General features: G+C 46.5%; 1 protein-coding gene across 2 annotated transcripts; it reads left to right on the top strand.

Annotated features, from left to right (window-relative positions):
- The first annotated feature begins 88 nt into the window (after nt 1-88).
- Nucleotides 89-11,669, top strand: DHODH (dihydroorotate dehydrogenase (quinone)). 2 transcript variants are annotated; one of them, XM_060650253.2, is made up of 9 exons: nt 89-171; nt 2,258-2,470; nt 2,591-2,790; nt 4,512-4,594; nt 6,981-7,168; nt 7,839-7,952; nt 8,836-8,989; nt 9,163-9,322; nt 9,799-11,669. In XM_060650253.2, exons 1-9 carry the CDS (start codon nt 151-153, stop codon nt 9,851-9,853), a joined length of 1,188 nt encoding a protein of 395 aa, XP_060506236.1. In that variant the 5' UTR covers nt 89-150; the 3' UTR covers nt 9,854-11,669. The 2 variants fall into 2 exon arrangements, with proteins under 2 accessions (XP_060506236.1, XP_060506237.1); XM_060650254.2 differs by lacking the exon at nt 9,163-9,322.
- Nucleotides 11,670-12,344: the final 675 nt, after the last annotated feature.

Here is a 12,344-nt window from a genome sequence, read left to right as displayed (position 1 = left end):
TCAGCCGCTGGGAGGCCCGCCTCACCCTCCTGTCTGGTGATTGGTGAGGTGGCAGCTGCGGTGATTGGAGGGCAGGGCGGTGATTGGAGGGCTCACCGCCATCTCTTCCAATGGAAATAAGCCAGAGGCGGGCCCAGTGGCGGAAGGAGCATGGCGTGGAGACTGCTGAAAGTGAGTTCAGAAAGTGGGCTCTGCGGCAGCGAGGAGGAGTTGGGCGAGGAGTGGGGCTAAAGCAGATTGGAGGGCTAACCTGGGGCGAAGTGCGGTTCCGAGATCGTGGGCCCAGTTTGCACGTCTGTGCGTTTCTGGAGGCACACGTGCGTGTGCATTTACACGTGTGCTTGGCCAGTGTGCATAAGAGCACGTTCCTGTCTGGGTAGATGCAGGTCTGTGTCAGCGCACGTGGGCCAAACGTTTATTGAGCCTGGCACACGGGCGTTTAGTGAACACATGACCGCCTAACATTGTGTGCAGGATCCATCGTGCAGTGAAGTTACACTAAAACATGGCCCCAGCCCTTCTAGATGAAATTTTAGGGCGGGGGCTTATGTAAGTGTGTTCAGATACTTGTTGACATTAAGGAGCGTTCCTACAATCCGCTGGAGACTGGAAGCAAGACAATAAATACTTGTTCTGTATCGACAACTGGGAGTGACTTTAAAAAGGCAAATCTGATCATGCCACCTAGTTGTTGAGGGAGAACCCGAATCTTCATTTTGGCCAACGTCTCTGTTTATCTCCCCAGCTCCTTTTTAAGCCGTGCTTTGCCTTGTTCCTTGGTTCCAGACAAACCTTTCCCCTTCCCCCATTTCTTGGGTGCATCTCTTTACCCTGTGCCACTGTGAGCGCCTTTACACTTTTTCATACCCTCCCACTGCGTCCTAGTTAACTCCTATTTATCTTTTGGACATCAGCTTTAAGTCACTTCTTCAAAGAAGCCTTCCTCTACCTCTGAGATTGGGTTGGGGTGTGTTATTACCGTATGTTAATTCATAGCTATTGGCAGTTACATATTTGCGTGATCATTGATTAATGACTGTCTCTTCATAAGATTGTCGTCTCTTTGAGGGCGGAGACTATTTCGCCCACCTCTGAGTGCTCGATTACTGTTGGGCAGATGACTGACTGATGACTCATCATCTGGCAGTGATAACTATGAACCACTTTTCAAGTAGGATTCTTTGTTTTTGAGAGAAAGAGAGTGGGTGAGGGGCAGAGAGGCGGAGAGAGAGAAGCCCAAGCAGGGGCTCGATCCCACGAACAGTAAGATCATGACTTGAACCCAAATCAAGTGTTGGATGCTCAACCGACTGAATCACCCAGGTGCCCAAAACTAATTAGTGATTCTTGACTCAATAAGACCTGATGCTCCTTAAAAAAAAATATTTTGCAACTGCTTTTATTATCCTGAAGTGGAATTTATGTATAATGTAATCTATCTACGTATAATTTTAAAAGATTAGCATAATGTCCTAACTGGAATATAAAGGAGACATTAAAGGAATTCATAATAAAATAACATGTATTTTAGTATGTAAATGTTGGGCATGACTCACTTAGTGAGAGACTCAGGTGTTTAAGCCTCTATTTGGAAATTCCAGCGCCTCAGGTATGTTTTCTTGTCAAAACCCAAACAAAGCATTATACCATTCCTGAGATCTCTGAAACGGTGAACAAGGCTTAGTAACGTTCTGTGCAACACAGTGCAGTCATCTCTCAATTTATGATGGAACTGCATTCCTGGAAAAGTCAATGCATATGAAAACTGTGCATGACATAGTTGGTGTTTTTATGTGGTGGAATACAGGCTCAAATAATATGAATAGATTTTTTTACATACTGAATGTCAGTAGTATCTCCAAAAGCCATGCAAGGACAGGGACACTTCATCTGTCAGATAGCCTAAAACAGTGCAGGTGTCTACCTTTACAGATTCCTGCCCACTTAAATCTATTAGCATTCCTCCAAAATGCCTACCACATGTCCCCCTGGGGGCAGTACTGCCTCTTTTGAAGCCTCTGGCCCAGAGTCCTTCAAGGCCAGACAAGTGTGGGTCAGCAGAAGTGTGGATACAGCCTCTGAAAGTAGAGACCAATGTGTGAGCAAGACTAGAAATGAAGGAGACCAGTGTTTGCAGAAGGCTAGGGATATCGCTTCATGTCACATGCCATTATGTCCTGTGTGCCTGGGTGTATAGGGCTCAGAGAAGTTACTGCTGTCTGGCCCCATTGGGCCTTTTTCTTTTTTTCCCCCTCAGAAGCGGGCCCAGGATGCTGTGGTCATCCTGGGGGGCGGAGGACTTCTCTTCACTTCCTACCTGACGGCCACGGGGGATGAACATTTCTATGCTGAACACTTGATGCCAGCTCTGCAGAAGCTGCTGGACCCGGAGTCAGCCCACAGGCTGGCCGTTCATTTCACCTCCCTGGGGCTCCTGCCTCGTGCCACATTTCAAGACTCTGACATGCTGGTAGGTGCTCTTGGAACACCTTCTGATTAACAAGCTCCACGGGCACTTCTGACACAGAAGTGCTGGGGCCTGCACTTTGAGAAACACCAGGATAGCCTGGCTTTGTTTCCTTCTCCCTAGGAAGTGAGAGTCCTGGGCCATAAATTCCGAAATCCAGTTGGAATTGCTGCAGGATTTGATAAGCATGGGGAAGCTGTGGATGGACTTTACAAGATGGGCTTTGGTTTTGTAGAGATCGGCAGTGTTACTCCAAAACCTCAGGAAGGAAACCCCAGACCCAGAGTCTTCCGCCTCCCAGAGGACCAAGCTGTCATTAACAGGTGTGTGAATGGACCAGAGGTCACAGGGGATACTTTCTTCCCAGGAGGGCGCTCAGCAATGGGAGATCTGCCTGTTTTTTCTGTCATACAGTGTGGACATTTTTCTGCTATTGGGAATGTTCGAGAACCATGTTGAGCATCTCCTGTGTGGAGGCATAAAAGCAGATTTTATTATTCTAGTTTAACACATATACACCCCAGGGGCTCAGAGAGCTACATGACTTATCTCTAATCATGAGATCATAAGTGGGAGATCTGGGGTTGAGATTAATACATTTGACTTCAGGGTTTGTGCTTTTTTCACATTGTTACTCCAGTGCTCTTGCCCAGCACTGTCCAGCAGAAATATGATGTGTAATTTAAAATATTCAGGTAGTCACAATAAAATAGTAAAGAGAAATGGGTGAAATTCACTTCAATAATATATTCTATTTAATTATTATTTATAGTTATATCTAATTATAAATACTTAACATGTTCTGAATGTCATTTTAACACATAATCAAAATAAAAATGATTAATTAACTATTTACCATCTTTGGTGGCAAGTCTTCTAAATCCAGTGTGCATTTGACTTAAAGTGCTCTCAGGGTGTACTGGCCACATTTCAAGTGCTCAGGGACACATGTGGCTACAAGTTCTTGAACTGGATGGTGAAGCCCTGCCCTTTAGTAAACTGGAAATTTTAATAATCCATATGGATAGCTGCTTTTAATAAGAGAGATCCTTCTAGATTGTGTAAAGCCCTTCTCTTTGCAATCCCTAGGCAGTATTCACTATAGCAAACCCAGAAAATGAAAAAGTGTCTGCTTTTTGGTAACAGAATTTTCAGAGTCTCCTTGAGAGAGTTTAATAGGCATCTTTGGGACCATTGATGGCCTTCTGGAAGATGAACCTGTGGGAATTTTAGGTGGCCGCACTTCCTGCTTTATTGTACTTATTTCAGGGAAATTTTCCAGCATTAGAGATGAAGTTATTGAGCTTTCTGTTGCATTGCAGGCTGGGATCGGTATCTTCAGAATTTCCAGGCAAAATATACTTGTTGATGATTCGGCTGCCACAAGTAACTGCAGGTACCAGGACAACGGTACTGGGCAGAATCCATAAACGAGAAGTGGTTGAGGGAGGAGAGCCTGTGTGTTTGGCCTCCTTGCTGTGGGTGGCTTGGAGTGGGTGCCCAGTAAGCGCCTGCCAAGTGAATCGAGCAATTTATTCATGAAGTAAACAAAAACAGGTGCTCCTCTATCTGTTCAGTGTTTTTGGCTGCAAGTAACAACGTGACTTAAATAATAGGCATCTGTTATTATTTCTTCTCTGGGAGGGAGCTTGTGGAGCACAGGCAGGAGGAGGAAAGATGGGTTGTCAGGGAGGCCCCGCTGCAGGGGAGGGGTACATAAGTGAGGAGGAGTGTGGGTTGGAATCAGGTTGGGGGACAGCTACCTGGCGAGTCTGGGCTATTTCCAGTGCTAGGTACCTGAGAGACTTGTTTGCAAATTTAAATCTTTCCCTCTGTGTTTGATGGTGTTCTGGCAAGTTTTCTAGGAATTCCAGGGGTGTTTAAACCTTGAAAGTCTAAGAACTGACTCTGATTTTTTTTTTCTTTCCTGTTTTTAAAAGTCCAAAGTATAGTAGAAGTGGCCATGAAACCATCTCTCCAAAGTGTTTGGCTTATGGCCGAGGGCTCTAACCTCGTCCCCTCCCCACCTGCTTATATGTTACAGATATGGATTTAACAGTCACGGACTCTCGGTGGTGGAACACAGGTTGCGGGCCAGACAGGAGAAGCAGGCCAGGCTCACAGAAGGTAAAGTGGGGTTGTGCTAATGGGCCTTTCTCCGTTTGTTGTGAGGAAACCTGTGGGAGAAAGGTCAGGAATTCTTAATGAAGTAAATGTGACTGAGCAATAGGGAAAAAAAACACTATGGAACTCAGGAATTTTCCTGCCTTTATCACAGTCAGCAAGATTGTAACTGAATTTCATAATTTAGCAAAGACTTGCTTAGTTTCTCCCTCGTTATATAACCTGTGTTGTGTCATAACTGGGGCCGCTTGAAAGTGAGCAAAGCAGTCCCGCTGTGGTCACGTGGGTAGTTGAGATGTGAGCAGAACCTGAGCTCCATCTTCCTCGGTCTTCCTATGATGTCCTTTTGTGCGTTATGTAAACAATACATGTTAATTATAGAAGCATTAGTAAATACAGAGAAGCATCAAGAAGAAAAATGAAATTACTCATCCCCCGCCCTACTCGGGGAGAATTAATCTTGACTTTTGGGCAAATATCCTTCATGACTTGTTCAGAAAACACATGCATGTTGTAAGGCCGCCTTCAGAGATGCCGATGTCTGTTCTCTGGGGCTCTGCTCTCCCTCCAGATCCATGTAGTGCCTATAGCGCTGTTTTGTCCTCACCACCCCTTCCCAGGTGTCTTCTGAGATTGTGTGGGGCTGTGGCCATTTTCCTCTAGAACTCTTTCCAGGAATTTAAGTGTCATTAAATGTCCTGGTAGTGAGATAAGAAAAACCTATGGACATCGGATTCACTTCAGGAAGTAAGGTTGAAAGGGCCGAGGCAGTAGGCAATCTCTGATTTTAGGAGAAGGAAGTTACCTTGTTTGGAAATCCCAAGCTTTGGTAGGAGCAGACCCTGCTATACTACAGACCTTTCCATTTGGGGAACTTTGAAGCTTATAATATGACCTCCATAGCTTGTGATACTCCCCTGCCTTCTGGCTTCCCTTTCTTCTTTTTATTGTCCCCAGTGTGAGCTTTAGCCCCTTTTCTTCCTTGCCCCTCCCTCACCCCTACTCCAGCACTAACACTGATTGAAGCAGAATCTTCCAGCAGATTTGTTCATGTTTTCCAGCATCTAGAAGCCTTGAAGACAGCTTATTGCTAGCATAAGTTGACAGAAGCTATGGTGCCTTTTGAAGATAGAGTAATTCAGAAATTTCTGTCTAACTTCAGAGTCTTGGCCCTTTGGGCAGCTAACTGCTGATGGAAGATCCCTTAGCTGCATGAAAGTAAGGCTTCCTTTCAAGCCAGCTCATCTGTGCAAAGAAGAATCAGCTTACAAATGGCTTGGCTTGATGGAGGCTGGACTTGGGAAGCTTGGAGGACTTGTGTAGCTTTTGTCTAATTGGATGCTACCCACCCCCCCACCCCCGCCGCCCCCAAGGGAATCTCATTTACTTTCAAGCTGGGGATTAAAAGGGTGACTAGTTTAGGGAATGAGAAGGTGGTTAGCAACACTAGATGTTGGTCTTTGATCCCAGTGACCTGACACACCTTTTGGGAGCTCACTTGGTGCTCCAGGTCTTTTCCCAACCATTGCACGGTAAAAGCAGCTGACACCACTGACCTACCAGTGACCTTTGCAGATAAGGTGGTATCTTAGAAGCCAAGTACAGACAACCTCTGGCTTTCAGGCACAGCATGTTTCTAAAATGTATTTTTCTAACAGTCCAAAATGCAAGTCAGTAATCCCATGGATTTTTAAATTGGGTGGCATAATAGTTACCATGCAAACTGAGACATTTTGGGGAGTGAAGGGTGCAGGCATTAATAATTATGCCCAGGCTACAGGAGCAATGAGGGCTGTTCTGGGAGCACTGGGACTTGTGCTCATTCTAGTTATGAGCTGGAGCCCCTTCTCAGAAAACTGAAATTCCAAGTTCTAAAAGATTTATGCCTCTATATTTTAGGCATAGTTAGTGGAAAACATTTTCCAGTCTTGTATACATATTCTTTAATTTTGCCTTTTCTTCCCAACTGCACACCCTGTCACTCAAGTCCAGCAGACAGCCCTTGAGAATAAACAGCTGTCCCTTAACATGCCTGTTGATTTCTGACTGTCCTCATTACATTTATGAGCCCTTACTTTTTATCGCTAGCATTTGCACTCCTAATTTCTCCAGTTTCCATTAAATTTTAAAAAAGGAAAAGAACACAGTGCAGTAAAACATCCTAGTAGTTGCCCAAACATGCTGCGCAAAGATGGTGACCTCTTCTTGGTCAGCAGGCGGCAACACCGTGCAGCTTCCATGGTGTTTGCCGGCTGGTCCGGGAAGTTCACACAAAGAGGTGGAGGTGTACGGGGCTCTTCGTGGGCTGTTTAGTCAAGGACATCTTCAAAATGTTGCACAGGGAATGAATGGTGTTTAGGAACAAAATCTTGACAAGCCATCTTTACAGGGGGGCTACCACTGGGAATAAACCTGGGGAAGAATAAGACCTCGGTGGACGCTGCTGCGGACTACGTGGAGGGGGTTCGAGTCCTGGGCCCCTTGGCCGACTACCTGGTAGTGAACGTGTCCAGTCCGAACACCACTGGGCTACGGAGCCTTCAGGGAAAGGCTGAGCTGCGCCACCTGCTGACCAAGGTAGGAAATTACATCTCCAGGCTCCGTTCCACCAGCCTGTCCTACCCACTTCTTTCCAGTTGATTCTTCAGGAAAAAGCTTCAATGTCACTATCAAGGAGCTGTCCTTAGCACCTGGACCAGAAAGGACCCCTTGCTATACCTATAATCCCGTCATAACACTGATTATGCTTAACAGTAATTAATGGCTTGGTTACCTGTCCCTGTGTTAAACCATAAACCCTGTGAGAGCAGGGACTGTCTCTCTCTGTCCCTAGCATCGAGCACACTGACTGAATAAATTGGATGACTCTTCTTTGTTTTTAAGTAGGCTCCATGCCCAATGTGGGGCTTGAACTCACGGCCCTGAGATCAAGATTTGCATGAAACAGCGAGGCACCCCTGGATGAGTCTTTATCAAATAGTACTTGTGACAGTATTTTCTTCTTATCTCTTTTAGAAAAAAAAGTCTCAATAAGCCTTAATATATTAGCCAATATCAGTGACAACATTAGGGACTTAATCTTAGGGATCCCTTTGTTCAGGAGAATCAGATCTGTGGGATGGGTCTTTGGCATAACTGAGAGATGTATTTTCTGAGAAGGAGAAGTCGCTGGTGCTTCAGCGTGAGAACATGCTGATCTGTGGCTACGGCCTCCGGGGTCCCCGTCTCTGGCCGTGTGTTGTTCTAGGTGCTGCAGGAGAGGGACGCCCTGCAGGGAGCGCGCAAACCGGCTGTGCTGGTGAAGATCGCACCTGACCTCACAGCCCAGGACAAGGAGGATATTGCCAGTGTGGTGAGAGAGGTAGGAGTCGGGCTAGGCCCTGGGACGCCTCTCACTGCCTGGGAGGGGCGGGGGTGGGTGCCATTTGGCCAGCTGGGCTAGCCTGTGGCTTCCTTTCTGTGGTAGTGAGAGCTGGTTTGATATGTCATGATGTAACTCATCATCTAATGAAAAGCTCAGTTGGTTGAGCATCCAACTCGATTTCAAATCAGGTCATGATCTCACAGTTTGTGGGTTCAAGCCCCACATCGGGCTCTGAGCTGACAGTGTGGAGCATGTTTGGGATTCTCTCTCTCTCTCTCTCTCTCTCTCTCTCTTTCTCTCCCTCTCTCCCTCTCCTCCTCCCCTGCTCACACTCTCTCAAAACAAATAAATAAACTAAAAAAAAAAAAATTTAGAGAAGCAAATGTTTGGATGAGTCATTTACTTGTACCCATTCCCTTGTCTCTTTCCTCACATTCATCCAGCAAGAGCTCTAAGCCTTGTGCTTGCTTTCTTGGTCAGTCTTGGTCAGACTGTTCTGTCACTCTCTCCAGTCTACCCCAGGCCCCTGTGTTATAGGAGAATGGTGGAAACACGGACCAAATCTGGCAGTCCTGGGTTCAAGTCCTAGTTCCACCATGTACTACCTAGGGCCTTGGACAAGACTAAAGTGAGTGGTTCTAAGGATTAAATCCTGTCCTCGTGGAACATTACAGGTGGTCGATATGTGATGGCTGCTACCATTATGTTGAGGCTCGTTCAGACCCTTTTTCTAGAAGCATAGTGAGCTCTGGTATAGCTCTTGCTTCCCGGGGCTATAGTGTGGGCACCTGGCCCGGCTGCTGTCTCAGACCCTCGGGGAAGCTACTCCGACTGCATCAGTGCCACCACTGGAGGGTTCTTTCTCTGTCTCACATTGCAGTTGGGCATCGATGGACTGATCATCACAAACACCACAGTGAGCCGCCCCGCCGGCCTCCAGGGTGCCCTGCGCTCTGAAACAGGAGGGCTGAGTGGGAAGCCCCTCCGGGATTTATCAACTCAGACCATCCGGGAGATGTATGCACTCACCAAAGGCAAGAATTCGGTGCCTGTGTCTTCAGATCTGTGTGTGGCTCAGGCTCTTGGGTTTGATCCGAATCACTGTTCCCTGAACTGCTGCATTCAGCCGGGGCCGGAGCGGGGGAAGCCAAACTAAGGGTCTCACGTTGCCTGCCCTTCCTCACGATGTTATGTGTGCTTCTTGCAGGCAGAGTCCCCATCATTGGGGTTGGCGGCGTCAGCAGTGGGCAGGATGCCCTGGAGAAGATCCGGGCGGGGGCCTCCCTCGTGCAGCTGTACACGGCCCTCACCTACCGGGGGCCGCCCGTGGTGGGCAGGGTCAAGCGGGAGCTGGAGGCCCTTTTGAAGTGAGTGGGGCCATGTGTGGCTTGACACAGGCGAAGTTAAGGTGGCATCAGTTGAGGATGACTCACAGGGAGGAGGAGATGCTATTTACCTATTTATTCCTCATTCAGAAAGGATTCAAGAACGCTGGGGAAAATTACTCTGTTGCTCCTAAGACAGAGGACAAAGAGGGCCAAGGAATTCAAGATTAATGGTGTTTATTGGCCTGAGGGGTTCTGGCAGCATCCCTGCTCAGTAACATTGTCTTGATGTCAGGGAGCTGTGAATACTTGAAATTGATTCCTTTCCCAGTGTGAAGACCTAGGTGGAAACACCTCTAGGTTCCTGAGTGAAGACGATGTAGAAGGCAGGAGGCACGCCTCTGCGGGAGACAGGCAGGCACAGTTATGGAGCTGACAGCCTAGGTGAATGTGGGCTTCCTGCGAGAGCAGGGCCTGTCCTTCCCTATTTGCCGAAATTGCTTTTCCTCTTTTTTCAGGGAACAGGGTTTTACGAGAATCACAGATGCCATTGGAGCAGACCATCGGAGGTGAGGATGTTTTCAATAAGAAGCCTGATCTGGAATCTCCCCACTAAATGAGACGGGTCTTTGTGGCTGGATTGAGAGAGGAGAGCCACATCCCCCAAACCACGAGAGCCCTTCCTCCAGCCCAACTGTAAACCCAGTCAGGAGCATCACCAGAATCAATACGAGGCTTTCTTTAATCACTTGTCGGACCATGAATGTATTCATGAGTCTTTCTAAACTCAAATCCCTTTAATATTGCAAGGACATTAAATATTTGAGGGAAAAAAATCATAGAAAAAATAAAGCCATTTAAAACCTGGATTTAAGGGTGCTTGGGTGGCTCAGTTGGTTAAGCGTCCGACTTCAGCTCTCAAGGTCTGTAAGTTTGAGCCCCACATCGGGTTCTGTGCTGACAGCTCAGAGCCTAGAGCTTGCTTCCGATTCTGTGTCTCCCTTTCTCTCTGCCCCTCCCCTGTTTGTGCTCTCTCTCTCAAAAATAAATAATAGGCATTAAAAAAAAAAAAAAGTTTAAAACCTGGATTTAAATCCCAGCCCTCAGTGAGGGCCACGGGCCTCACATAGGTGCTGCAGGGCCTTCTAGGCCTCTGCTGCCTGGGGTCAGCTGTGGGTCCAAGGAGCTTGACTCTGTTTCATTCTGCCTTTACTTTTATTTAAGTTTTTGACTTCACTTGAAAATATTTCAAACACGGATAAAGTTGCAAGAATAGGGCTTGAGGGTGGCCATCCTCTGTCTTCACACTGCCTTCCCTCTGTGAGTCCGGGTCCTCATCTTTTCTTAGAAGGACCCCAGTCATGTTGCAGTGGGCCCTGCCCCGCTGACCTCAATTTAATTTGATGACCTTGGTAAAAACCCTGTCTCCAAATAAGGGCACTTTCTGAAGTTCTAGGGGGTTAGGATTTTAGTATGTCAGTTTTGGGGAGACACAATTCAGCCCATCACAGGAAAGTGTGCTTGCTGTGCCCCTTCTTTATTATCTGTGGCTTGGGGTGCCATTGGGCAGACAGCTTCTCAAGGTGCTTGAAGACATTAGACAAGATGTGAAAGAGGTGTAGTCGTTAACTGAAGAGAGAGCAGCACCGGTCTTTTCGATACCGGAGAGCAAATGGGGAAGAGGGGCTGGAAACCTTATCTAGGAAGCGCTGTTGCTGTGTGGCATGCCCTCACAGCCAGCAGAGAATTACCTTTGTTCCCATCACCTCAGTACAGATTTTTATTCTAAATTTGATTTCTCGGTAGCTCTGCGAGAGGCATGGAACTATAACAGGGGTAACATGTTTTGTTGCCTCATCATTTAATCTTGGCCTCCGCCTGTCCCTCCCTGTGTTCTTCGCTCACTCTGCCACAAAACCAGCAGCCAGTCTCCTGCTGTCCTTTTCAAAGATCGTTCACCTGTTTCGACTTTTTTTTTTAACTTTTTAAATTTATTTTTTAAATGTGTATTTATCTTGAGAGAGAGAGAGAGAGAGAGAGAGAGAATCCCAAATAGGCTCTGTGCTGATCAAGAGTCAGCTGCTTAACTGACTGAGCCACCCAAACGCCCCTTTTTTTTTCTTTTTAAAAAAATAACCCCCAAATAAAAGTTGTGTACCTCTCTTCCCTCTTAAATAACTCCATTTCCCACAGGTAATCACAGATAACTTTTGTATCTATCTTACTAGATGTTTCCAGATATTTTTCTTTTTATTATATACAAACACATGTAATCCATAGCTATCTTTTTATGTATCTGCATACTTTTGCATAGAAAAAATTTAGGAGAACTGTTTTTTAATACCAAGTGATATGAGAGTAAATTTAAATTTGCTGGTCTGATTCTCCATCCTGAATATTTTTGTGTGGATTTCTTGAAAACGAGTATATTCTGCTTCACAACCACAACACAGCCGTCAAAAATCAGGAGATCGGTACTGACATATCAGTTCATCCTCAGGCTGTGTGGCAGGCAGAATTTCTAAAATGCCTTCCCCCTTCCCAATGCCCTGTCCTAATTTCTGGAGCCTAGCAATGTGATGAGATATCCCTCTCGTGACTGTTACGTTACATGGCTTAACATAGGAGCCTCCTTGAAGGTAGGTTATTCAGGTGGGTCCAGTCTGATCACATGAGCCCCTTTAAAAGCAAGTTTTCTCTTTCTAAGAAGCATAAGGGATCAAAGTGTGGTTGCCATTTTGAAGACTGGTTTGGGGGGCATGAGAAGAAAGGTGTTGGCCCCTGGCTAACAGCCAGCAAGGAAATGGATGTCAGACCTACGGCCACAAAGAGCCGTTGGATTTTGCCAACAACTTGAATGAGCTTGGAAGCAGATTTCTTTCCAAAGTGTCTGGGTGAGGATCCAATCTGTCCAACACCTTGATCCTGGCCTGGTGACACCCTGAGCCTAGAACCCAGCTGAGCCTCAACTCCTGATGCAGAATGGTGCTGACAGTGACTGTGTTTCAAACCACTGGAATTTGTGGACTGTGTTTCACACAAGAGAGAATGAACACAGGCCAGC

Source organism: Panthera onca, chromosome E2 (genome assembly GCF_046562875.1).
Source record: "Panthera onca isolate mPanOnc1 chromosome E2, mPanOnc1 haplotype 2, whole genome shotgun sequence".
In the NCBI taxonomy this organism is placed as follows: Eukaryota; Metazoa; Chordata; class Mammalia; order Carnivora; family Felidae; genus Panthera; species Panthera onca.
The sequence above is the reverse complement of the archived record's forward strand: the minus strand, read 5'-3'. Positions and strand labels throughout refer to the sequence as shown.

Coding starts and splice junctions, on each gene's coding strand:
- DHODH (XM_060650253.2), top strand. CDS start 151: ATGGCGTGGAGACTGCTGAAA. Junction 8,990..9,162: donor GATGTATGCACTCACCAAAG/GCAAGAATTCGG, acceptor TGCTTCTTGCAG/GCAGAGTCCCCATCATTGGG. Junction 9,323..9,798: donor GAGCTGGAGGCCCTTTTGAA/GTGAGTGGGGCC, acceptor CTCTTTTTTCAG/GGAACAGGGTTTTACGAGAA.